The following is a 26,437-nucleotide window of genomic DNA, read 5'->3' as shown; positions in this document are numbered from 1 at the left end:
GGGGAGGCCCCAGAGCTCGACCCCGGGGACCTTCGCGTCACCTGTCTCTCTCCCCCTGTCTGACGTCACTGCTGAGGTTAGGTGACGTCAGAGGACACCGCCCCGCGGGGGGGGGGGGCGGGGCGCGGCGCTGGCCGGGCCGGCGTCGTCTCCGTGGCAACCGGGGCCGCCTCCGCCGGCCGGGCCCCCTCCACGTGACCGGGCCCCGGTCACGTGATGTTTGGCTGCCGCGGAGCTGCTTCCGGGTCAATGCAGGACGCGGCCGCCGGGCTTGGGTGAGCGGGGCCGGGGGCGGGCGGGGACGCGGCTGTCAGCGGCCATCACCGGCCGGCAGTCCGTCCGTCCGTCAGTCAGTCAGTCCGTCACCGGCCTGCCGTGCGGCGGTCGCGGCGTGGTGCCGGAGCGGGGGAGGCCGCCGTCACCCCGGGGACCACCAGCCGGGGTCCGGCCCGGCCGGGCCGTGTGAGGGGAGCCGGGGACAGCTGAACGTTTGTGTTGGAGGCGGCCGGGCCGGCGGAGGCTGCAGCGCCGGGGGGAAGGCCTCGGGGGGGTTCGGGGCTGGGGACCCTGACCTGTCGTACCCCGCCGTGGGGCCCAGCGACCCGGACGGGGACCGAGGGACGGGCTCCCCACCGACTTCTGCGGCGGAGTTGGTTTTTCCAGCAGCGCCTGAGGGCATCGCTGGTTCGGTAGCGTAGTGTCAGAGTCCGGGCCAGAAGCACGTCCAGTGACATGCCTGGCATCTCTCGTGCGGTTTCCGCTCTCCTCGCCACGGTCCCTGCCGTTAGCACTGGCAGCTTCCAGAAGCGTGGAGTGGCGGCGGGTGAGCAAGTAGTGATGCTTGCTTTGATGAAGTCCCTGACAGCGTGTCGCACGCTTGGCTGGTTTGCCCTGGTGGCTCAGAAGGTCAGTCTGTCTACCCTGAGAGTATTCATTCATCTGTCTCTCAAGACCTCTTCAAAAATAATTTCCCTGAGTCGCGTCTTAGCAGAAGAACATACCAGCTTCTTTTAGGCAGGCATTTGTTCTGTTGCATCTATTCCTTATGCTTTGTTTTTCATGTATACAAACATGTCAAAATGCGTTTGGTGCGTGGCTGGTTAGGACCTGCTCCGAAGGCACTCGAGCAGCACTGGAATTTGTTAGAATGTCGTTAATGATGTAATTCTCCTGCAGGGTCTCTTATTCTCCTCATAGGCTTACAGCACAGGAATAGGAATATTTTTCATGTCGTTTCTAGTGCTATCCTTTCGCTTCACTCATCAGCTGCAGCAGTCCGCTGGGCTTCCCTTGGATCTCAAGTCAGGGTCATGCTCTTCTTTGCAGACACTTGCCACGTTGTATGTTACTGGGGCCACAGCCTTCCAGCAAAGCATTTAAACATAAGACAGCAAAGACTGTTTGTTGACATCTTTCAAAGTCTGAGCACATCTTTTGAAATCTATGCTGTCGTTTAGAAAACCCAGAGTTATTTTAGGATATGAATTGTTCCTTGGGCCATCAGTCGGAAAACACTCAGAAGTGTGCGCCTTGCAAATCATCCCGTCCTGCCCTTGTGCAGACAACATTCACTTGAAATGTGTCATGCTTTCTTTGCACGTTCTGTTAATCCTTGCTCTCAAGCAATTGTAGTGATTCAGAGAAGCCACGTGCGTGACTGGTAATTATAGTGATTATGTGAAATGTGACAGGAAGGGAAGTGGAAAAGGTGACTGCCCACTCCCCGACACTTTTGTCATCTGGCAATGACATTGGCATGCAAAAGTAAAGCTTGAGAAAGAAAATGTTTGTGATTCAAAGTCATTGAATGTAAATGTAATTAGGTTTTTTTCTCTGTTCTGGATTGCTCTCATACTGTAGCTGAAAACACAATTTTTTGCCTTTAGTGTGATGTTAAGGTCGCTTTTTCATATGGAATTTCCAGCTGTTGTTTGCTTAGTCGATAAAGAGGAATGGAGTTGATAGAAAAGCAATGTGAAGGGCAGAAAGCTTTATGCATGGTGGGAGTTCCAGAATTTCCAGACCAGGAGGTCTGAATGTGCATTTAGAAAGCAGTATCTGTCCGTCCTACAGTGGGGAGCTTCCAAACCACTCTGGAACAAGGTCTTTCAGCCTAAAGCCTTGGCTGTCAATGCAAATTGTTCCTGTAGCATGCGGAATGTTTTAGCATAAAATTAAATCTTATTTCTAACACAGACTTCAATTTGAGGATTTTTTTTTCTATTCTAGATAGACTAGTGACATGAAGTTAAGCTTGAGATATGAGTCAACCAAGGTGTTGAGAGCTGAAAAAGGCGTGGGTTTGGTTTTTTTTTTTTTTAAAGTAAGGTCAATCCTTTAAGTCTCTGCTTGTGACATGTGAACTTTAAATATAACATAAAAATTGTAACAGGCTTCAGTCAACTTGCTTCTTATTATACTGAAGTCCTTTGTTACAGGGGTGTTTTAGGTAGTCTGTTCATGAAGAAGTAAAGTAGAGCTTGTTAAACAGGTGATTCTTAGCAAAGGGAACCTGAGTCTTAGTTAAATCACTTCTATTCAGGATTTTATATCTAGCCTTGCTCTTAATAAATCTAAAGGAAAGTTTATGGCAGCAGGCAGAGTCTTTAATTTGGCATTGGTTAGCAACGTCGCTTTCAACATGTGTGGCTCCACCATGAACTCAAAAGTATGGTTTTCCACCAGGAGGTGCAGGTTTATGTGCAGAATGTACATATCTGTGTGAGCTGGGTTTTGCTAGTATACTAGAAATGTAATTACGCAGCACTTGGTAAAAACGCTGCTCCACGACTATGCTGTAGGAAATCTGTAGCTGATTCCTGCAAGTTCATGACTTGTGTTGTTAGAATGGGCGGGTGTGGATCTCTCCTCTGTGTCCGTGATGGGTAGCAGGCCCTGCTTTGGACTACGAGGCCTCTGTGAAACCTGGGAACAGTGTGGTTCCCTTTCTTTGTGCATGTATCAAGCTCAACTCCTTTATTATCCATGAAACCATAAAATACCAAGTTCAGAGTATGTGCAGGAAAGTAGGACAGATAAGCTTGCTTCTACCTAGGGTACGGCAGAATGCTGGCCATGGTGGTATCTTTGTGCCAAGTATACTTCCAGCTGACAATATCTTTGTAGGCAGGTCAGCAGCCCACGGTGTGGGGAGTCCTTTTTCCTGTGCTGTTCCGCTCTGTGACATGCGTAGATAGGAGGGGCACGTTTATCTTCCAGATACATTAAACAGCTGCAAAACTGAATTGGCAAAACTTGCTTTTTGGACTGGCCTAATGACGTGCTCATACGTGCTCAAGAGTGTTTCATGACACAGCAGTTGTGTTCTAATTAGAAGCCCAGGTTTGTAGGCAGGATGGAAGAACTGTAGTTCTTTGCAGATGTCAGAGGAGAAATGACGACACTCCTTTTGAGGCCAAAGCTTGCTTTGAATGAGCCACTGCTGTCAGTGAAGGCAAGAGCCTCGTGATATCCTGAGTGAGTTTACTATCAAAATCGAGTATTTCCATGACACCCTGTGGGTCAACTGATGGAAGTCTTGCTAGCAGAAGCTGTTGAGCTCCAGGCTGTTTACAGCATCGGCCTGATTTTACAAAGACAAACCATAACCTGCTTTGTATAGTGTTTCTTTAGAAACAGTTAGGGAGCTGTGGATCCTTTTTCTTTTTTTACGTTTTTTCCCCACCCATAAAGCTGATCTTGACTGAAAGTCCTGAGTTACAGAAAAGGGAAGTTACACGATGAAAGCACCTGTTCAAGCAATCTCTTACTCATAAACAGCTCTTCGGTCTTTCCCCTCCTTGCTGCCCTGGAAATATGTTTGAGAATACCTGCGAATATCTCACAGTCCTCTTGCGAGGTACAGAAGTCACCTTTTGCAGCCTGGGGCATATTGGGAGTTGTCCTGTAAGAGCATGTGGAGCAAGGAGGTCTTGTACTTGGCCTGTAATGGTATGACTGAAAACATGTTTGTGTAGCTTGGGCCCTCTGTTTGGTTTTGGTTTCTGTTCAGGTAAAGTTTTACTGCAATGTTGAATTTGAAATATGACTTGCTAGACTAATCTGTAGTTCAGAAGTAAAACCCATGACCCATCTGGTCGCTTTCTGTCCTGTGTTCCCAAGGTCCACTACTGCAGGTTATTATTAGTTGCTGACTGTTTATATGCTCTGTTTTTTTCTGTGTTAACTAGAACTCCAAGAAGGGAGCATGGACCAGCCCAGCGGAAGGAGTTTCATGCAAGTTCTTTGTGAGAAATACAGCCCCGAGAACTTCCCGTATCGTCGTGGACCTGGTATGGGGGTGCATGTACCAGCAACTCCACAGGGTTCACCTATGAAAGGTAGGCTTCTGGTCTTTCTGAGCATCTGTGGGTTCTGGGTGGGATCGGTTTCTTGGTTGTTCTTGCTTATGGTGAAAGAAGAGTCACCCTGAATTGACCAGAAAAAGAAACACCACGATGTGTTATAACGTGTTTCTTACTGAAGAGCTGAGAGACTGGAATCTAACAGTTAAAGACAGAAAGTTGATGTAGCGACTGAACAGGTTGCTGTAAAAAACAAGTAAGTTGCTCTACAGCATAACAGAATCAGAATCCTGTTAATGAAAGGTGGAAATAAGGCCCTGTGCAGTGCTGAGTTTTGAGGGTTCAGCGGTCCCTGGAACTTATTTTCTTCAGACTGGCAACACTAACTATTTTATTATTGGCTGCAACAGCACATATTTTGGCAGAGATGGCTTAACAAATACATAACACTTGATCTAAATTCAAGGTTGGTCCAAGTGCTACAGGTGTCGTGCAGTGCCATCAACTTGCATCAATGGATGCACGTACAGGAGTCCAGTGTACACAGAGGTGGACCATATTTCAAGCCAAGCGATGAGTTGTTGAATCCCCGGCTAGGTTTCTTTTGTGACAAGCAACTCAAATGAATTCGTGGTTTACTTTGGCTCTCTTCTCAAGGCATCAAATGCTCGCTGACTGTGCTTATGCTGACCTAGTGGAGAAATCCCCTCTCTCCTTTGCTTCTGACCTTACTGCCTTGATAGAGTTTCAGACAGATGTGTGTGTGAAGTGCTATGCTGCTCTTGTATGTCCTTGAGCCTCCTAGACTGCAGAATCTGTGTCACTATTTCCTGCTCTTTGAACTGGATCTACTTGACACCCTTAAGTCTTTCCTCACACTCTGACGTTAGCATTTGGTTCCTGGCTTGTACGGGTGAGCCTGAGATTCACATTATTCCACCAGAACTGCCCCTTCTTTGTGTAACCTCTTGCCCATCTTGATCTGAAGAGTAGTTTAAATTTCCATCAGGTCAATTTGTATCATAACCAGCCCCAGAGGGGAAAATAGCCACAGAAGTCAGCTGGATGAAGTGTACAGTAACTGAGTTTGACAGAGGAGAAAAAAGGGCCTGAGTTCAGTTGAGGATAAAATGTACCGCATGTCGTTCAAAATTGACACGAACAGAAAATTGGCCTGATGGAATATTCAGTCAGTGCCCTCCCTCTTGTGTGTGAGCACCCACTTACCTGAGCTGTTTGGATGCTGAAAAGAAGGTACATTTGTAAGTCTTAAAACGTGACCGAGACATGACTTACAAGTACTTGTGACTAATTCCCGAAGTACAGCACTATCCTTCAAAGAAGCCGAACGCTAATGAGCCAGGAAACTTGAAAACTCAGGTCACTCCAGATAATTGTCTGCTTCTAGAATCCTCTTCTAGTCATGTAGCTGTCAAGTATTAAGGAGAGAGAAAAAGGGCCACCTTTTTAGGAAAAAGCTTGTTGTTAAATTTTAACAGATTTTGATAATCCATAGAGGTGGGAGAGCCATATTGTATGTGAAAGAGCATAAGAATGATGGCTTGCCTTGCCTACACATGGATTTCTTGTGTCAAAAAGGTTTCCTGTTACAAATCCACAGCTTTTAACTTTGTCATGTTTTGGCCTTAACAAATCAAGCTGTGACTGAGATCCAAGTCCTTGTATTTGAAATAGCTGTGAGAACGCTTACCTGCATGAGAAGGAACTAGAGCAAAACCGAAGCAGAAACGTAAAAGGCAGAGTAGAGACCTAAGTTCTTCCAGGCTGGAAGAATGCTATATGTTCTGCATTGTTGAAAAGGGAAAGCTTAGAAAAGAAAGGTTTAGATGCGTCATTGCTGTTACTAACCCCAAGTGGGCTAAGTACAAGAGGATAAGGGAGTCTGACCCTGTGCAACAAACAGTCCACTTAGTCCTGTATCCTATCTGCAGCAGCAGATGCCTGGGGAAGAGCATAAGTTCTGGCAAGAACTGATGAGAGACGTACTATAAACTACAAAGGACTGGCCCATCCTTGCTGCGATGTGGACAGAAATGCCTGTAGTAATTGAAGAGCACTGATGCTGAATGGTACTTCATGTTTAGACACAAGAAGACTTCTTGACTGATGTCAGTCACTTCTCATAAAATCCACATTTATCCTGAGATCCTTAAATATGTGTAAATTGTGGAATTACTGGTACATCTTTTCTTTTGCTGAACGTCAGTCATGTTTGTTTGTGCTTGTTTTTACTTTCTTTAACTAAGCAATGCAATGCTGATCAGAGGGCATCTTTTCTTTTTTCCCTGTTTCAGATCGCCTCAACCTTCCGAGTGTGCTAGTACTGAACAGCTGTGGCATAACCTGTGCAGGGGATGAGAATGAAATCGCTGCCTTCTGTGCTCATGTGTCTGAGCTAGATCTTTCTGACAATAAACTGGAAGACTGGCATGAGGTAAAATGGTTACATGCGCATCTTTCTGAATAACTTTGATGGCTATTACTGTGACTGAAAACGCATTGCAGGTTGTAAGAGTACTTCACTCATTTAAAGGAGAGAGATTTCAATTTTTTGTGGCTTCTTTCTCATCTGTGAAGCTGATGCTTATTTACTTTGACAACAACTGAGCAATAAATGTGATTAATTTAATCCATTTGGGCACTTCATTTACCTCATGACTTACAGTCTTGGCCTGTGGGTGACAAATATACACAAATTATTTTCTTTATTGTGCAAAGCATCAGAACTGGCATTTCTAACATCAAGAGGTTAATGAGCAGTGCAGGTTTTAACAGAGTAAGACCTGAGGAGGTCCGAGTAATGGGAGTTGATTCCCATCTTTGCCGCCAATTCTGTGATGCTGGGCAAGGTATTTTTTCTTTCTCCGCTTTTGTTTCCCTATCTGCAAAACAGGTTTAACACCATTTACCTCAAAGGATATTTCTGAGGCCTCATTAATTAATGCTAAATGCTATTGTAAAATCCTCTGAAGTGCTTGGATGAAATATGCTAGATAAATGCAGTGTAATACGAGTAAAACAATCGCAGTCTGTTCAAGAGTCATTAACAGTTTCTGACTGGCTTATGCTCTGCTTTTATGTTAGCGTTTATTGTTGGAAATACGTGGAAAAGAACAGGATGCGCAACATAGAAATTATCATGTATTCCTGTTGCATCAAACTCCTATGTCTTTAAAAAGGTAGCAAATGCAGCATTTGCAGAAACATCCCAGCTCTGGCACGGGGGTCGCAAAGTCCGAAGTGGGATAGGTTTCCCTGTTCCTGTTATTTTCTTGTTAGCCTGGAAGGTATTAGCTCAGCGGGTGGGAGAGAGCCCTTCAGTTTGTCTGTTGAGATTAGAGCCAGGGAAGATGGTTTTGTACTGAGGGCATATCTGCTAAGAACTGGGGTGGTGTCTCCTAACTTGTTTTATTCTGACCCCAAAAGGCCCTCTCTGACAGTAATGAGGTGCTGCCTCTCCACTCCCTGTTCTGCCTCTTACTCTCAGTGGGGCTGGCCTCGCATTGGGTAAGCAGCTGGGAGAGCTTTCACTTGCAAGCTGCATGCCTCGCACCCTGCTATTTGTTCAGTCTGTTTAGGCTACCCTGGACGGCACAATTTGCCAGCTTCTGCATGAGCTGCAGTAAAGCAGGAAATGAAAGGCTTTCTGTGTACTTTGGCCCCTCTGAGACAGGATTAAGTTTTCGTAGCCCATCCGCAACAGATAAATATCTACTCAACTCTTAAAAACTGCCAGTGATGGGGATTCCAGATCCCTGGGTAGCTTGTTCCCATGCTTAGCTAATAACCTGATAGTCTAAGCTATGTAACTTAAGTCTCCCATGCTGCAATTTAAGCCAATTGCTCCCTGCCCTGTTCTCAGCAGGTATGGAGGAGCATTCATCGCCATTCCTTATACGACAGTGTTTTGTACCCACGAAGAAGAGCTTTCACCTCTCCTTTTCCCATTTTAGTACAGTACTGAAAAAAACAGTTCTTCTAATCGTTCATCATAGGCCATTTTTTCTAAATCCCGTGTTGGTTTTGTTGCTCCGATGTCATTCCAGTTTGTCTAATTCATTCCAAACACGTAGTGCCCAAAATGTGACATCACCTAAGATGACGTGTGAAGTGAGGCAGACTAATTACCTTCAGCATCATGTATGCAACACTTAAATTCAACCTCCACATGAGACAATTGCCCTTTGCTAGGAACTGGGCCCTGTTATTGACCTGTGTATGTCATGATCTGCCCCATCTCCTCCCATCCCGTTTGCTTTGTGGAGTGAGGCTCTCTAGCCAGGTGTTCTCTGACTCGTAATTATTTTCTGGATGAATGTTTTTTTCCCAGAATGTTAGTACTTTGACTATCCTTGAACTGAACTTCTGTCTTACGGGTTCAGTTCCTCAGATGGCTTCGCTTTGGCTTCTAGTCTTGTACCACAATGTGATGGCAGCCTTTCCCACCTTACTATCACCCACAGATTAAGAAAACCACATAATGTTCAATTATTCTGGTCACTGAAAACATAACAAGTAGTATTCTGCTAGAACACTCCCTCTGTATGTCTGCTAGCTTTGTATTGAATTCTTAACTTACAGTGCTATCCCAGGCACTGTAAGTCCCCAGTTTGCCTATGCGACTTGTGTGCAGATGGCGTCAGAAGCTGTCATTCTCTTATACTACTTCCCTCTGAATCAGTTACACAGTTGAAGAGGAAAATTAGATCAATGTGATGTGTTCTTTACAAATTGATGCTGCCTGGCTGTTCTGTTCACTTAATCATTATTAGATGACTACAAATTGATAATCTAAATAAGTTGTTCACCTATCTTTGTGCATATTAGCAGTATCTAGGTCAGCACCTACCTCGATCACACTATCCATTATGTATCCTGCATTCCAGAGCTGTACAGTCGTCATCTCTGGCTTTTCTTTCCATTTCTTGATCTTTCTTCCTCACCTCTCCGCTACTTTGCCCTTAGCTGCACATCTGTACACACAAAAAGAGAAAGTAGCCCCAAGCAGAGTTGCCCGAACATTTGGATTCATTGTAAGAAAGCTGCTGTTTTCAGAGTAATGGCATCAAATAAGAACTGAATTGTATGCATACAGTGAGCTTCTATCTGTCTTTTATGTTAGGCAAAATGGCAAGGTCTGTGGCTAGCGGGGAGCAGTGGAAAGCTGAGCAAGTGATCAGTGTTGGCCGTAAACTCAAGAGACGTGCCCGTTGCCTCCCTGCTAAAAGGGGGTACAGCGTGCTGGCTCCTGTAACGTGCTGCTGCTTAAGCTTGGTGTTGAGGTGGATTTTATGACCTCTCCCAAGAGACTGGCTTTCTCTTATCAAGCTGCTTGGAGAGTGTAATTAAGTGAACTGTTGAGGTGAATGAGCAATTAACCAATCAATCTAGATCAGTGAATAGCTGGAGTATGAATTACAGATAGTTATCCAGAAGCCTTATTTTTTTCCCCATATCATTTCTTTGGCTTGTGGTGATTCCGAAGGGCCCTCTTTTAGGAGATGGGATATTATTGCATGAGGTCCGATTACTGCCTGATACGCATTTCTTTCTTTCTCTTTTTTTTCCCTCCCCACTTAGGTCAGTAAAATTGTGTCCAACGTTCCCCACTTGGAGTTTCTAAACTTGAGTTCCAACCCTCTCAGTTTGTCCGTTTTAGAGAGAAGGTGTGCTGGGTCTTTCGCTGGTGTTCGCAAACTTGTGCTCAACAACAGCAAAGCTTCCTGGGAAACAGTCCACACAATCCTGCAGGAATTACCAGAGTAAGCATGGGGAGTTGGGCGTAGAAAGGGGTGCTCACTGCACACAGGTCAAGGCTGGCTTATCAATTCACATAGTGAGGGATGAGAGGGGTGTGAGGATGCAAACATGATCGGTAGAGAAAAAGGGAATTTTTTTCTTTGGGAGCTTGGGAACCGGCCAGGTGAATGGTTTACATTGTCTTAAAGGCTGAACTTGTGCGGTGCTGCAAAGCCCAGAGCTTCTCATCCAAATCTAAATACCAGAGATGGATAACCACCCTGACAATGTAGGAGGTGACACACTTTCCTCTGAGTCACTACAGAATGAATGGTGCAGTGCATACCTGTACTAATAGCTTTTGAATGGGATGTAAGTCTGAGGGTCTGGCCACTTGACAAGTAATATTTCATCATGCTTTTCTGTACAAAAGTGTTGTTTCTGTGGCTTGGCCACGGTCCACCTTGGCAGTGGCATTCTGCTTCCACGAATGTCCTCGGTGGCTTCATTTTGACAACAGATTCCTCTTCATACAGCTTTGTAAGCGGAGATGATGACAGCAGTATATCCTGCGTGGCCAATGTATGCTTCCCTGGGATTAGGAGACCTAGTTTAGTTGTGTGAAAACTTGGTGGGACCTGTTCTTTCTTTAATGAGAATCTTTGGCAGAACCAGTGATGCCAGGAAAAAAGTGGCATTTGTGTTGTATAAAACCACCTTTTAAGTGGTGAGCATTGAGAGCAGGTACCCATCACTATTGGAGTTGGGTCGGTGGCTTGTTGGAACAGCACCCCGAACAATCTGTTACACAATTAATACTGGGAGGCTAGGGAAACACTTAGAAGTGTTTTTCATCTGTGGAGGAAGTTTATGGACGGGAGCAGAGACATAGTCAAAACACTCCATTTGGAGTGCTCAAAGGTCTTCTCTACACCAAGGTTTCAAATCATGTAAGAGCCATTACAGAAAGTTGTGTTAAAGTTGCATATGCATGTCCCTGTACCTGAGAGGGTAGCCATTTCTCAAGGTATGTTGAGATGATAAAACAAGCTTTCTCCCCTGTGCAGCTTGGAGGAGCTCTTCCTGTGCCTTAACGACTATGAAACAGTGTCTTGTTCTCCGGTTTGCTGTCAGTCTCTCAAATTACTCCACATAACTGACAATAATCTTCAAGACTGGACTGAAATTCGAAAATTGGGAATTATGTTTCCATCACTGGACACACTTATTCTGGCTAACAACAACCTCACGACCATTGAAGAGTCAGAAGATTCCCTAGCAAGGCTGTTCCCCAACCTGCGATCCATCAATTTGCACAAGTCAGGTGAGAGCCTGGAAGCAGTATGCTTTTTGTTCTCAGCGTAAGTGACAGCGGTTGATCGGAGTCTCTCCTCCTGAGTAGGTGAAAAAACACACTTGCCTTGTGCTTTTTGAAACTTTGGCCTTGGGGTGGTTGCTTCTTACGCCTGTGTTAGCAGTAAGTAGCCTGCAGTCAGCATTGCTTCCTGCAAAGTATGAGAGGGGGCAAGTGAAGGCAGAAATGCTGAGCAAGAGCCTAAACCTTTGGGATAGTTCTGTTGCTGTAGCAGAGATGAAAATGCTCAGTGACCTCTGTCTCAATCTATCCTGGCTTCTTGGCAGAATTGAAAAGCTGTTGATAGATGTAGTCCCAACAGACCTATCATGTTGAAGTCTAGTTTCCTAATGGTGCTAATGCAGGGCCACTCAAGCAGGTGTACTGAAGTGCACTGACCTGAAGAATGTAGTGTTAGGAGGGGAAAACAGGCAAGAAATCAACTTGCCTGTCTGTGGGCTTTACTTGCTGCTTTTGGTAGTTAGTAGTTATCTAAGAGATGAAACACAGTAGCGTGGACTGGCAGTTATTCAAAATGAGCTGGCAAAGGTTTACACGTTAGTAGTTTCCCTCTGTTTCCTGTCCCTGCCTCAGGTGCTCCTGGCTGGAGAAGGATAAATAAATGTCTGGCAGTGGAGGGGATGAAAGAATCCCATTTTCCTTTTATTCGCTGTTTTATCTCGGGTAAAATGAGCGTATGTGTAGGTATGTGGCATGTAAGGGCCGAGCATTCACCAGCAAAAGCTGTCTGTCATCTGTGCTCGGAAGCTCACCACAAGTTATGTTCGAGGCTGCTTTTACACTTCAGCCCCAGAGAATTTTCAGCCAGTGCTCCAGAAAGAGAATAAGCATTTGGCGTATTGGGAAGGGCACTCCACACTCAGAGAGAAGGAGCTGCAGGGCAGCTCGTGAGGGCTGTGACGTGTTTGTGAGATAACATGTATGCCAGAAGTTCTTCTGCAGGAGTACTTAATTCATCATCGTCTTTTGTTCTTTACAGCTTTATATGCTGTGCAAGCAATAGTTAAATGTTAGCCAAGGTAGAAGGTACTTTATTAACATGCTCTTCAATGTCAGCATGAAGGAATCCCTATAATAAAAGCTTAAAGCTAACTAGAGGAAGAAAAGCCTGTTAAGCTGGATTTGAAAGCACTGTCTCACTGAGGAGCAAGTGCTCCTGTGGTAAGTAGTTTTGCAATTTTGATGCCAGGTACTTAAGAACTCTGGATTCTGTATTGCATTTTGATGTTTTGGGAGCTGAAAGTCAAATAGAAATCCCAAGGAGCATGTTAAACTCTTTTTTTTTTTTTTTTTTTTTGCGGGGGCGAGGGGGAAAGCTGCTGCACTCCAAAATTCTGTCATGTGAAGACTCCAAACTAGCGCCTCCTTTTGCAGGATCTTTTAGCTTAGTGGAGGTCAGGGGTGAGCTAAAGATAATGGTTTTTAGTGAAGTTGTAGCTCAATGGGGTCATGAAGGGATGAACGGATTTTCCTGCCAAGGCGGATGCCATGGCTGACAGCAGTTTCTCCTGCAGAGGTGGTTGTGTCTCTGCACTAGCTTTCTCCCAGCTACAAGAGCTTTTGGCGTGATCCAGAGAGGTACTGGGCACAATTTGGTGATGCTGCGCCTCAGAGATCAGGTGGAAGAGTTCTCCTCCTGTCACACACTTCTACTCAATTTGTCTGTCAGTGTGTCTGATACTGATACCCAGAGGATGGCTTTAGGCATAGGTGACCTTGGCAGAGGTGTTTCAAGTGCTATGCGGAAAGGAAGCTCTCTCTGCCTGCCTCGCGCACGGTGCCGTGATACTTACAGGAGTTTTGTTTCTGCTCTGAAAAGAGCCGCTTCTTCTGAGCTGTGGTTGTGACACACGGTTTGGGCTTGAACTTGACATTTCCTGAGAGGCTTAGCTCAAATGAGACCCCTGATTTTGTTTGAACCAATAATTTTTCTGTTTTTTCACATTTTCTGTACTGTGTGGGTGAAGCTGTTGAATGTTGTTCGGAGAAACCGGTTTTCTAACTCGTGTTGCTAGTGTAAGCTTCTGGAACAGTCATCGGAAAAGCATCGCAGTAAATGTTTCCACAGTCGCAGCAAAGGGAAGCGAAGATGAGTAGTGTTGATCTTGCCACATAATCAGGGCTGTACTGTTGCTCGATCCTCAGCTTTTTTTATTTTACCCTCCCTGCTTGCCTTGTTATCCCAGATGTCAGGTCTTGAGGGGGATGAAATTAAGTTAAAGCCTTTTTCATTAAATGGCTGGATGGCTTCTGGGACTGTTTTACCATTGGGTCATGAGTGGAAATGGGACCCAAGGTGGTCATGTGTGAGAGGTAAAGCCATTTGATGGCTATTTAGTGACGCCTAGAATGACAGAAGTCCTGACGACTTCAATACTACTTAAGGCAGCATCCCTTTATAGATGCAGCCATCATAACTGATGCTAGTCAGTCCTCGGCAGTGAGGCCAAAGACTGAATGGTCCATAAAAAACTAAGCTCCCCAATCAGCCATGAAGATCATCCTTCTAGACTTACAAAACAGCAAGAGAGAATTTAAACTACTCTGTCTTGTAAGCAAATGAAGGAGGTTTTTTGCAGTGCATCATGAGCAAAAAGCCAACTTCTCAAAGAAATGGCAGCTAATGCTCGCCCTGTCATATATGTTCTTTGGCTGTGTCTGATTATCTTGGATACATGATGTATTATCTGTGTTTGTTTAAGCAAGTCTTTTCTTCCAAGCAGGTCTGCATTGCTGGGAGGACATTGACAAGTTAAATTCTTTTCCCAAGCTCGAGGAAGTAAAATTGCTAGGAATCCCTTTGCTGCAGTCCTACACCACTGAGGAGCGCAGGAAGCTGCTAATAGCCAGGTCTGTTGCTTGTTTATTCTGCTCAGCAGAAGCGTTACATGGCAGTGAATGGCTGGAGCGGGTAATTGGAGGAAGAGGCTGTTAGGAGATAGGGTTTTGTATGAATTCAGTGCTTGGAAAGATTTGAGATTTTTTTTTATAGTGTGGGAAAGTGGGAGTAGTGGAAATCTTAAGTCTAACTTCTTTACTTCTCAGAGATTTTTTTGAGTCTCATACATGCCTGTACATGCAATGCATATATGTGGCAAAATGAAAATGCTTAATTTTGAATGTGCTTGGAGAAACTGCATGGGACTCGCCCTCTCTCTTGAGGGGACTGAAGCCTAAGCTACCTGGCAGGATTCTCCTGGTGTTAGTTGTGGCATGTAGCTTTTGATGGCGACCATCTTGTTGGTCACCCTGTCTGGGTTTCTCTTCTTGCTGACTGTATTTCTTGGTGTCTGCATGCAGGTTGCCATCTATTGTCAAGCTCAATGGAAGCATCGTTGCCGATGGGGAGCGAGAGGACTCGGAGCGATTCTTCATCCGATATTACATGGAGTTCCCAGAGGAGGAAGTCCCATTCAGGTATGAACTCTTTGTTGTGAAATGGAGAGCAGGAGCAGATGGGCGGCGAGGCAAAAGAAAAGGTGACTGAACAGATGATGTTACATGGGAAATCCGAGCTAGTTGTTCCATGAAAAAAAACATCCCTCACCTTCCGCCTGTCTTGCCTTCCTCAATTGGTTTTAGTTAATGTTGTTACATTAGAGCGTTGTCTGATGACTTGTAGAATCACTTCTGAGTCAGATTTGGTCTTAAAGTGTCCGTGTCAAGTGCCATTAAACAACATGACTGTTCAGTTCATGATCTTCATTGCTTCCTGGCCTCCCTGATGGCTAGCTTCATAATCCACCTGTGTTTGGGAGTCCCCAAAAGCCAGTACAGATCATGCTCTCTGGTGCCAGGCTGGGGCATCTAATTCTCTTGACCATCTGGAGTGTGGAATGTGACTGGTGATAGGAAGCTGTCCCCTTACTTTCAGGCCTGCAAATAGCAAGTCTGATGGTTTTTCTTTGCCAAAACAGTATGCCCAATGATCTGTTAATCTTGGTAAACTAATGAACTTTGACAGACGCTGTTCAGTCGGTATCTTCTCTGTGCCAGCATCTACTTACTGTTTCTTAATGGGCTGAGAAAGGGTCATGGAGGATCAGGCCACAGCATTTACGTGCCTTTTTCCCTAGAACCCTTATACGCTATTCAGACAGCAAAGCGTCATAGCCCTTTCTTTACAGAAAGGGGATAGGACAAGAGCATGTGGGTGTGTGTCCGGGGGGACAGACAGAGGTAGGGACAAACCGAGGTAGAGAAGAAGGTCAAAGGTTTGGCCCAGTACAGATGACAAAGGTGCGAACGGAATCTGATTGGTGTTTACATTGGCTGGTCAGTGTTTCTGCCAGCTTAACTCTTAGGTAAAATGTCTCTTGTTTTTCAAAAGGACTGTGTATGTGACCTGCCAATACAGAAAGGCTGGAATGGGGAATGAGGGCACGGCATTTTGTATGAATACTAATAGGTCTAGCGATCATAGTATAGGTGTATAATATATATAGGTGTACTGGGGTCAGTTCAGAGGTGAAGGGTACTAATGTAGTCAGGGAGATAAGACAGCTGGTGATCCCTCTTGTGCCTTTTTCTGAGGACAAGTCCTGGCTTGTAAATTTTAGGAGCCCTTGAAGCAGAAAAATGGAAATAAATATTGGAAGGGATAGCAGCAGAGGTGGAGAACGTAGGGGAGAGGAAGGGGAAGGGGAGACAGGGACTGTGAGTTCATGGCGCTGCTCCCAAAATGGATTATTTTCTGTAACGTTCTGTTTCTAAGAAAACTGTTTCATGTCTCTCTGTTTGTGGCTCTAGAAAGGGAGAATAGCAGGGCAGCTGAGCCCAACAGCTGCAGCAGAGTCCTGCCTTTTGGTAAACAGGGCTTGGGCTGACCTGGAAAACCAGTCGGGAGAAGGCAAGGCAGGCCCTTGCACTGAAGACAGTGTATTCGGTTGCAGTCTGGGAGGGGAACTAAGGTGCGAGGAGCCCTTTGATCCTGGTGGAACGGGTGTGCCACCCTGAGCTCAGGAGGAAGGGTTTGCATATGAGACGGAAGGTAAATAAATAGCTGGTGGGCTCTGAATCTTTTCCTGCTGGACTTGTGTCTCTGGGTATTGTGGTGACAGATGCCTTGCATGTCCAGGACCCATATATTGTTGAGAAGGACACAGTGGGATATAGTTTTACACATGCATGATGCTACTGTTAGGACATGGACTTTGGGAACAGGCTGTGTGCACCCATGTAGTTACACAGTACAACACACAACTGGGGTTGGTTTCCAGGTGGGAGTTCATGTAAAAAATTACTAATATCTCACCCATCCAAAAAGCTGGTCTGATCTTGACCAACATGCTAGCTTTATGCTATTTTGGTAAGATACCAGAGAATTACCTCCCCCTCTGATTTCTTAACCTTTAAACACTGTGACTGCCCTTTTCGTGGTCAATGGGCTCTTTGTCTGAATCCCTTCATCTGTGCAGCGTTTCCAAGAGACTTGTGCAGCTACTAAAGAGGGTTGTTCTGTTCTGGAGGAGTTGTGTGCCGCTACAGACTATTTTCTAGTGAGGCTGCAGATGGCTGAGAGTGTCCCTAGTGCTGAGGGCTGGGTTTCAGTTCTTGGACCTGTATGCAGCAGCCCTTGTAGGAAGGGAACCCTGGCATTCTTTACAGAGGGATTTTGTGTGTGTTTGTTGCTAAAGCTTCCTCTTCTTTGCTCCCAGATCTGGTGTGGTCTCTCCGAAGGTGGTTTGTAATTAGAATCTAATGAGGACACACGCATGTTGTTGCTGGGGGTATGGCATCTGCATTGCAGTGCTGCCTCAAGCTGAGGAAGAAGACACGCTTGGGCATGAAAAACTTAAGAGTGTAAGCAGCCCCCCTCAAGATTGTCGAGGTGTAGCGTGCGATAAGCGAACAGCACGCACTCACAGCAAACCCTCCTGCTTGAATTGCATGTCTTCTCAGGCTGCAGCTCAAAGGGATCGGAAAGGGAGGGAAACGGACAGAATAATTTCTCTCTTTGGATGTCGTGGGTTAGAAAGGAGTGCCAAGTGTGCAATCCAATATTGGCCCTATTCTTGACTGACGTCTGTGTGTCTCTAGGTTTTTAATGAGTCCTCTGCTTGTCTGGTCCGCTGTTTATCTGCAGAGTATCAGAGACACTTTTAGCCAGGCTCAGTTCTTCAGCATCCTCTGCTCTGGCAGCCATTGTCTGCCAGGCTGCAAGGGGTAATTATAAAAGTCTCCAGGGTGCCTGTTATCGGGGTACAAAAGAACCATATGAGCAGTGTGCCTTCATCCTTATTGATTTGAGGGAAGCCAGTCATTCAGACTCCTAACTTTCTTTGCAGGCTGCAGCTAGCATACAAGGAGCAGGCTGCAAAGCTTGTTCTGCTTTTCCTTTACATGAGAAAATTTAAGACAACATTGCTTGACCCTCCGCATATTTACACTACGCATTTGGGTAATCTTAGCCCACTCATGGTATTTCTGTCTCTCAGCTTGCTTGAAATTTGTCCCCCTCTTTGTACTCTTCCCACCATCAGCCCTGTTCACTGCAGTTTCCCTCAACGCATGAATCCTGGCAGTACTTCTGGTCAGCACGTGAGAAATTGTTGCTGGACTGCGGTGGAAACTGTGCCGCAAAGAAATCCTCCCCATTGGCAACACACTGGCTAGTGTTTGCTCTTACTGCGGGCAGTAGCCCGGTGGGTGAAATATGGGGAGTGCGTTGTCTTCTCTCAGCACTAATGGCTTTTCCAAATAAATAGGCCTGATCCTATCACCCAGGTGACTGTGAGAGCATGGCACCGGCCTGCCTTCAGATGCTCTGCCCTGGTGAAGGCTCATTTTGTCTGTGAGACTGGGGAAATCCTAGTGTGCTGTGGCCCTTACCTCATTTCCCGGTAGACAGAGTGTCTGCTGTTCTCCAGGAATGTTCCTGCCTTCAGCAGGACTCCCTGGGGTCACCCAGCCTGCCAGGTCCCATCATCTCTCGACAGGGGCTGTGACACGGCACCGATTGCATTCAGCTCAGACTCGGATCGGGAACAAAAAGAGCTTTCTGTACGGCGCATATTGGAGGGCCTCTGAAATGTTACCTTTTCTCGGCAGTTCTTGGTCTTTGTCATTTCAATCACATTGTGTTTTGTGTTGCTGTTTCGCCTCTTTCCCAGCCAGGCAGGGGAGATGCAGCCTTGCCCAACTGGAGCGATACCCGTTGAAGGTGGCAGGAGGGTGAGATGGGCTTTCCATTGCCAGGCATGGCTCCCTGCGACAGACCTTGTGAAGGACAGTCAGAGAACTTGGTTCCAAGGAGAAAGTGATGGTGGAGCATGTAGCTCTGCTAGTAAAATTCCCATGTTGTTTTAGAGTAGGTGTGAAGGATCAGTTGGCAAGAAGTCCCCTGTTTGTTGTCAGCTTCCAAACCCTGCAGCAGCTCATCTTAATTCGGTGATCTTGATGATTCTGTGCTCAGTGTAGCGTAACATTTGGGACCTAGCTGGCCTCTTGGAAAACAGCAGGAATGTCTGGAGATCAGTCAGGCCATGAAGCCACAGATACTGGGAATCCAGACTGGGGGTCATGTCCTTTGTAGGAGCACTAGCTTGCTTCTGGCAATCTTTAGTGAAGTGTTTTCAGTGGAGCAGGAGGCATAGAGCCTTGTGAGTGCAGCATCCTCTCTTTCTTCTGAATCCCACTGCAGCCATGGCTGGGGTTTCTGAAATGGTAGGAGCCCAGTAGAAAGCTTCGCTGCTCAGTTTTGAGACCAGTCAACTCAAACAGGTCGGTGGTAACTTCACCTTCCTCAGCTAGATACCTCCTCCCTAGTTGGACGCTCACATGGGTTCATCTCAGTGCCGTGGTGCAGCTCAGGAACTGTGAGACAAGGTGACTGGAGTGGATGGGCTTTTTAGGTTTTATTTTGTGCTTTTCAGCATCTTGCCTGAGAAACACTGTGTGCTGTGTGAAGTGTCATGCCGTCAGGGGAGAAAACAGGACTCACACCATCCTAATGGATGTCTGTTCAGGTCATCAGACTTGAATTGGAGTGAATGTTGTCTCCCCAAAGTGTGAGCAATTTGGTGGCAAATGGAGAAGAAAGCTGGGGTTTTCCTTCAGTCGCTGCTGGGCAGGAGACTTGCATGGAGAGAAGCATGCACTTATGGGCTTTCAATGCTAGCTCGGCAATATTCTTCACTCGTGAGAGCCTCATCCATCCTTCCCACCTTGAGTGAAGTGCCAGTTAAACTGCGAGACATTTTGGAGGAGCCATATGCCAGCTAGTCACTGACATGGAGGATGAGGACAGCTCATCGCTGTCTGGGTTCCAGTTTTAGCTCTTGTCTAAAAGTTCTGGGCTTTAGATGAATTGCACCTTGGAATCTGCGCTTACCCTCTTGTCGTCTGGTCATTGTACTGTCCGTGCAGATATTCGTTTGTACTTTTGCAACCTAGTAGCATCCTTGGATGATTGCAGTTAAAGTGGGGTAATATCATAATGTGAAACAGAACCTGACTTGTGAAAGGTGCATTGGCCGTACAAGCAACTATACTGTAACTCTGGACTTGTTTTAATTATTCAGGTATCACGAGCTGGTCACGAAGTACGGGAAGCTGGAGCCCTTGGCAGTCGTGGATCTTCGACCACAGAGCAGCGTGAAGGTGGAGGTTCACTTCCAGGATAAGGTGGAAGAGATGTCGATCCGTCTTGATCAGACTGTGGCAGAATTGAAGAAGCACTTAAAAACTGTGGTGCAGTTGTCAACAAGCAACATGCTGCTCTTCTACTTGGACCAGGAAGCTCCTTTTGGTCCCGAGGAGATGAAATACAGCTCGCGAGCACTGCATTCTTATGGCATTCGGGATGGAGATAAAATTTATGTGGAACCTAGAATGAAATAGCCTCTTTTGACCTTGTGAGTGCACACACGTGCACACACATGCCCCCACACACCCACACACATGCATTAAGGAATTTTTGCAAGGTTTTTATTTCAGTTGGTTGGTTGAGGTTTGGTTGCGTTTCTGTAGCAGGTAATTTCTTAGCCCGGATGAAGTGCCCTGATCTGAGAACCATGCCCACCATCCACTGCAGGTGACCTTGAGATGACAACTGACTGCAGTGCGTGTGTTTCAGTGTGTGCAATACCTTGATGTTTTCTTCGATGCTCCGGTATACTCGTGATTTGGCGCGAATGGTCAGTTGTTCAAGCTAAAAAATGCTAGGGTCCGTAAGGGACAAGATAGCTCGGTGCAGAATTTGATCTGTTTTTTTCTTTTTCTAAATTTTTTGGGGTTTGGCTCCACCAGAGCACCCTTTGGCCTAGCTATCTGACTGTGACTCGAGCTTGCCGAAGTATTTTTTGCAGCTGGGTGCTGTCTCAACCTTCTGTTGCGTTTGAGTTCACTGAAAAGATCTAAAACAGTATTCTGCTTGATTCAGAGCTCAGGTACTTAGTGCATCCACTTAACTCTACTGGTTTGGTTGGTATGAGTGCACAAAATGGGGGAAAGAAAGAGATCTTATTAGAAAGAAATAATTTATTTTCAAAACGCACGCTCTATATCCATGCTGTCCTATTCTGATTTTGGGGGAAAAAAAAGTTTTGATTTCTGTACCAGTCTCACACAGTGTCTGCAACCCATAGCACTGGCAGTCCGGAGGCACAGGGACCCTTGCTGTGTGCATTGCAAAGTGAATTTTGGAAGGCGGTGGATGGGCGTTGCGTTGGAAGGGCTTTTAGAGTAACAGGTCAAAAAGGGGTTGAAGAGCAGATTCCCCCGCGTTGGCCATGACTCATCCCTGCGAAGCTGAAGGGATCCTCCAGTATGCACTTAACTTCGTACCAGTTTGTACTGAGAGTGGAATGGCTAAAATTCCTCTCCTGAGAGAGAGTAAGAGTAAAGTTGAAGTTTGTGTTTGTTGCTGTTGCACCAGAAATGAAACCTAGCACTTTCCCTGGGGGCCCCTGGCTCTGGGGTCCCTGCTTAGGGTCCAAACTAGGAGAATGTGTTGGCTCAGATCAGTTTCTAGAAGATGAGTAACAAAGCAACTAGACTCACATTTATCGTAAAGCAGGTTTTTACTATCTATATTGGCTTGCCCCCACACGCACCTCGTAGGCATCACGTGCTGCTGCTTAAATTAGCCCCCGTTTTCTACTGCAGATTCCCTTTCTTGTGCAATGAAACCCTCCTTCCTTTGTATCCCTTGTTTTGCTTTCCTGTGTCCTCCCCTTGTTCCTCTGTCCCCCTGACAAGTTGAAGACTTTTCAGATTACCTAGGTATAAGCAGCTGCATAAAAGTTTTTGAAGCTGTGCAGTGAGGGCTCTAGTTACATGTGAACTTCTGACCTTAATTTTGAAATGCTCCCTTATCCCCATGTGCACTTTCTTTCCCATGATGCTTTTGTCCACATCACCAAGCTCCTTTTATATTCTTGGAGTTGTATATTTCTTGTCATATTTTACCTAGATCGTGGGGTGGGGTAGGATGGGGAGGGGACAAAGTATTATCTCATAGTCTTCAGGTTCAGGATGTGGGGACCATTCGGAGGGGAGTAGTTCCGCATCCAGAGTAATGATTAAAAATGGAAGGATTTTAAGACAAGTTAATAATTTGTGCCTCATCCCCCTGCCAAAAATGTTAATCTCCTGGCCCCGTTGAGAATGAGCAATAGGAAACGGAGCAAGATTTGCAGTAGGTAGCATAGAGGCCGCAGCACATAGATGCGGGGCCGTGGTACCTGTAAAACAAAAGAGCGGGGAGATGGCGGCAGTGTAGCATAAGATGATGCTTTTATAAGCTAGAGCTTTACTGAAGATGTATTTTCCATTTGGGCAGAGAAAGGCATTTGCTGCCTTATAGCAGAACTCTTAAGCCAACACTTCTGTATGATATATACATACATACGCATAGGAAAAGTTGTGTTTAATAAGATATTTTGTTATAAAACAAAGTTTTATGAAGATATGGTTGTTTAATATTAGAAGCCTATTTCTCCCCATGACCTCCAGTTTAAGTAGGTTATCCCTCAGTCGCGGCAGTGTCAGAGGAAAGCGACCGACGGGGATGCAAAAGTATCTCTGACCTAATTCTATAGAGAAGTAATTGCCTATGTGGGTATATTTATGGCATTGTAACTGGTATTAATGAGATGCTGTAACTGTTGACCAACTTCCTCAGCACAATTAAATGTCTCTGTTTCAGAGAAGGAAATAAACAAAGACCATTAAAGAGTTGAATGGGATGTTAAAGAAGACCCAAATATGTGCTTTTACATTTGTTCACCCACAAAAAGTTAGCCTGTCTGGAGAGGGAATGGTGCTGTCACCGCACCAGCTCCGAACTGTCCGTAAATCATGCTTTTATTTACGGCGGACCTCGTAGGAACTGGAAGATGGAAAAAGAGAACACCTATTGGCATACAAGGTCAACAAGCGCTATGCAGCTGCCGGGGATTTGGTGCTAACACCCAAACTGGCTCCCCGGTCTGTTCAGGTCAGCAAAAGTCACGATATGAATATCACCGCCTTGCCACTTCATCGGGGGAAGGTTGTTTCTGGATGATGTTCTCAAGCCATTCACCTTCTGCGCAGCTAGCAGAGCACTCGTGGGGTGGAAACCAAAAATCTCAGTTGGCTTCCCAAGGAGAAGGAGTCACGTCCAAAACCCGGGGACAGTTTATGCATCCATATGATTGACTTTGGAAAGTAGGGCCAAATGGCACGCCACTGATGTGGGAAAATATCCCAAGTCGGCTCACTTTCCTTTTGTAATGCCTTTTGGGAAAGGGTCTTATATGTGTGCCATGTTGCTGCTTAACAGGGAACCATGTCTTGGGGAGAGAGGGAAGGGCTCTGAGCGAGAGAGGGGGTTTGGGACTAACGGTGGGTGCCAAGAATCTGGGAGGGTCCTGAGAAGGCTGGCGGTTTGATTTAAATCGATGCAATGTCAGGAGGGGCTGTGTCCCAGTGTTGCTGGCATATACCCGCTTTAGCAAAAGGTCCCTTGTTCTGTTGCATTCCTTTGAGAAAACAAAATAAGAGTCCCAAGCTTCTCTAGCTTTTGTGTCTTCTATCCGAGGGCTACTTTTGTCAAGAACTGTTTTGTTGTTCATGCTAGTTCGTGCATAAAAGTCTGCTGCGGGCAGTCTACACAGTGGGCAAAGCACCTGGTTCGGAAGGAATTAGGTGACAGCTATATACCAAAGTGTCGCACAGCTCCGTGTACTGAGATTAGATGCTGTGCCATTGTGTTTTTGGATACATTCCTATTGAATATCCATGTTTTGACCAGATGTTTCAGGCGGATTGCTTAACTGGCGATGTTATGAATATGCATAGCGTGGCAACTGTCCTCTGCTCAATCGGTGGGATTTGTAACTCCCTTTCTTGGGAGTTGCATACATCCCGATGGCAGATGATAGCGTGGCCCGTGGCGGCTTGGAGCAGCTCGGAGGACCTGTGCCTAATGGCGCTCGTTGCTTCTGGGGAGAGGCTCTCAGTCTGCCCTCACCTACTCAGGTCTGTAATCCGAAGAAACCGATGCGGTGGCTCTGCCTCCGTCGGTTGCTGGTTTTGCTTGTTAATGAGATTCTGTAGGTTCTGTTCCTGTGCAGATTTGAAAATGCAAACGAGGTGCTGAAAGCAGCCCAGAGGCTAAAATATGTATTCCTGGCAGCTGTGCCTCCCTCATTTGAATGTGGCACTTTTGTAGGCGGTTAGAGAGATGCCTTCCCCAGAGCAACGTTAGAGGGGCTTTAGCCATCTCAGGCCTTTGCCTCTGTGATTGCTTTTCTGCAGCTACTGGAAACTTCAAATATAATTTAAACATGAAGGTCTATTCTTGCTCCCTATTAATGATGCATCCATATGTACTTTTAAAGAAAAAGGAAGAACCGTAAGTCCATCTCGTTTTTTATTCTGGTTTCTCTCACGGGGAATATACTTCCCGCTCCCACAATTTGCCTTTGGTTTGCTCGCAGACTTAGTGGTGGAATTCAGGCCAAACAGGTAATTGGTTTGGATCAGTTCAATAAACTTATGTAAGTTTTTACACAAAAAAAGCGTCCTGAGTTTTGCACTTCTGTGTTTCCTGAAGCAAAACGTTTCCCTCTGTCTCACTCACACACTTAACACAGACCTTCAGGAGAGTGGAAGCTGCTGAGATTTTTTTTTTTTGTTCTGCTGACTGTTCGTGCCAGCTGTCTGCCCGGTGAGCTCAGGCACAGCCACCTCACTTGTGTGAAATGCTGCTTGTCAAAAGGAGAAGTCACGGTGCTGGAAGACCTAGTCCTCTTCTGGACTGTATTTCTCTGTGGCGGTGACTCATCTCCACTTCCAGGTGAGGAACAAGGCTCGAGCTTGCTCTGTTACCTGCTCCATGTCCTTGGTGGGACTGGCCTTGGGGTTAAAACGAGTTTCGCCCTTGAGGAAGGGCTTGCAGTTGCTGACAGGGAGGGCAGTATGACCCATTAAAGCAGTAGTCATGGGCTTAGCCCATGCTGGCCTGCACAGAATGATCCTGGGGAGTGGCAGGAGGAGGTACGTGCCCCTCTGGATGAGACGCAGCTCCTGGGCAAACCCCTCGCCAAGGCATCTTCCCTGGTGTCCCGATCCAATATCGGGGAGGGCTCTTAAACGATCCCAAGAGCAAGATTAAGACATAAACGAGGTCAGATGCCGTACAACCTTCCAAGTTTTATTTCCTATAACAACTGATAATAGCGATAGGACAGAAGGAAGAAGAAAGGAAAAAGAGGCAGACCTAAGCAAGAAAACGGAAGACAGATAGCAAGACTAGTTACCACCACCACGAAGCCAGCAATGTCCCGTTGACTCCGTCCCGATGCAGGTGATGGAGGGTCCAGGTTCCAGGTTCCAGCCAAAGTCTCAGTCCCAAGCGCTGCAGGTTTTCTTCTGTTGCTTTTCAGTTGCAGTTGCTTTTCAGGTGTTTTACAGGTTTTCAGGTTCTTGAGAGGGGAGTAGGCAATTCTTTTATTGTCCCGGTCCCCGTGATTGCTCCAAAAAGTCCACCCATTTCCACAGAACTCATTACCATACGCGCCGCCCCGTGTTCCTCCATGGGCGCGTGCCCAGGTGTTCACGGTGGTTTCTTCACCTTGCTCGCGGGCAAGCACAGCTTGGTAGGCACTGCTAGCTTCAGGTGGATACGGTGGTGTCTTCAGGGACATTTTGCGCATACTCCCCCCCAGCAACAGGATGCTGAGGCTCTTTGCAGCAGCAATGTCGAGACAAACATTTCCAGCCAACACAGTCTCTTACACCTGGGCTGGCCCGGCTCCCTTGAAATGGGAATGTGACAAGGCACTGCCTGCGGTCGCTCTGCCGAGGTCAAGCAGCCAGAGACCCCTTTGTCTCGTCTTAATGCTTGTTTTTTCTTGAGGTCGGGCATGGGAAGGAAATTTTCTTCCAGAAGATAAAAAAAAGAAAAAGTGGTTGGTTGTTCGGCTCCAATGTGCTCAGCACTGCATGATGGGAGCATCCCCTGCCAAAAGAAAATAGCCTAGAAGACAAAGTCTTCCCCAAAGAGACAGTGAAACCTAATCAAACTTCATCAGTGTAGACTTGCCCAGGACAAACAGGACCAGAATATTAAACTGACAAAAGAGCAGAGGGAAACCTATTTTCACCAGTTTTCTCTGTCTTACAAAACAGGATGGGAAGAGTCAATTGATTTTCCTGTGGCTGGTAATGTTTAAAATTTGTATGGGAGGGAAAGGAAGAGCCAGGGTGCACGGAGTGGCAGGCTGGAAGAAATAGGCCCCCGGAATATCAGTCAGTGCTTTATAATCCCCCTGCCCTCCTCAAGTAGTGGTTGGTTTAGAAAAGGGAAAAAATAAATTTAAAAACCCAAAGAAGCTTCCTGCTAGCAAGGCCATGCTTGGAGGATGAAGAGAAAGCACACTCTGGGATTTGCTCTGGAGGCGGTGTACTGCCTGGTGCCCTGATGTACTAAAAGAAACTGCTGAGGTAAGATATGGCATTTTGGGTGTGAACTTACTAAACACATTTCTAGGAGCACCTGGGGTCCTGG

General features: G+C 46.2%; 1 protein-coding gene across 4 annotated transcripts; it reads left to right on the top strand.

Moving 5' to 3' along the window:
* The first annotated feature begins 219 nt into the window (after positions 1–219).
* Positions 220–24,431, top strand: TBCEL (tubulin folding cofactor E like). Of its 4 annotated transcripts, none has more exons than XM_075035019.1 (8): positions 220–275; positions 4,191–4,340; positions 6,620–6,759; positions 9,906–10,087; positions 11,132–11,388; positions 14,163–14,289; positions 14,740–14,856; positions 19,962–24,431. In XM_075035019.1, exons 2-8 carry the CDS (start codon positions 4,208–4,210, stop codon positions 20,278–20,280), a joined length of 1,275 nt encoding a protein of 424 aa, XP_074891120.1. In that variant the 5' UTR covers positions 220–275; positions 4,191–4,207; the 3' UTR covers positions 20,281–24,431. The 4 variants fall into 4 exon arrangements, with proteins under 4 accessions (XP_074891120.1, XP_074891121.1, XP_074891122.1 ...); XM_075035020.1 differs by lacking the exon at positions 220–275 and adding an exon at positions 558–906; XM_075035021.1 differs by lacking the exon at positions 220–275 and adding an exon at positions 1,039–3,477.
* The last annotated feature ends 2,006 nt before the right edge of the window (positions 24,432–26,437 follow it).

The sequence above is a fragment of the Buteo buteo genome, chromosome 9, assembly GCF_964188355.1.
Source record: "Buteo buteo chromosome 9, bButBut1.hap1.1, whole genome shotgun sequence".
Classification (NCBI taxonomy): domain Eukaryota; kingdom Metazoa; phylum Chordata; class Aves; order Accipitriformes; family Accipitridae; genus Buteo; species Buteo buteo.
Note: the sequence above shows the minus strand (reverse complement) of the source record. Positions and strands in the feature narration are given on the sequence as shown.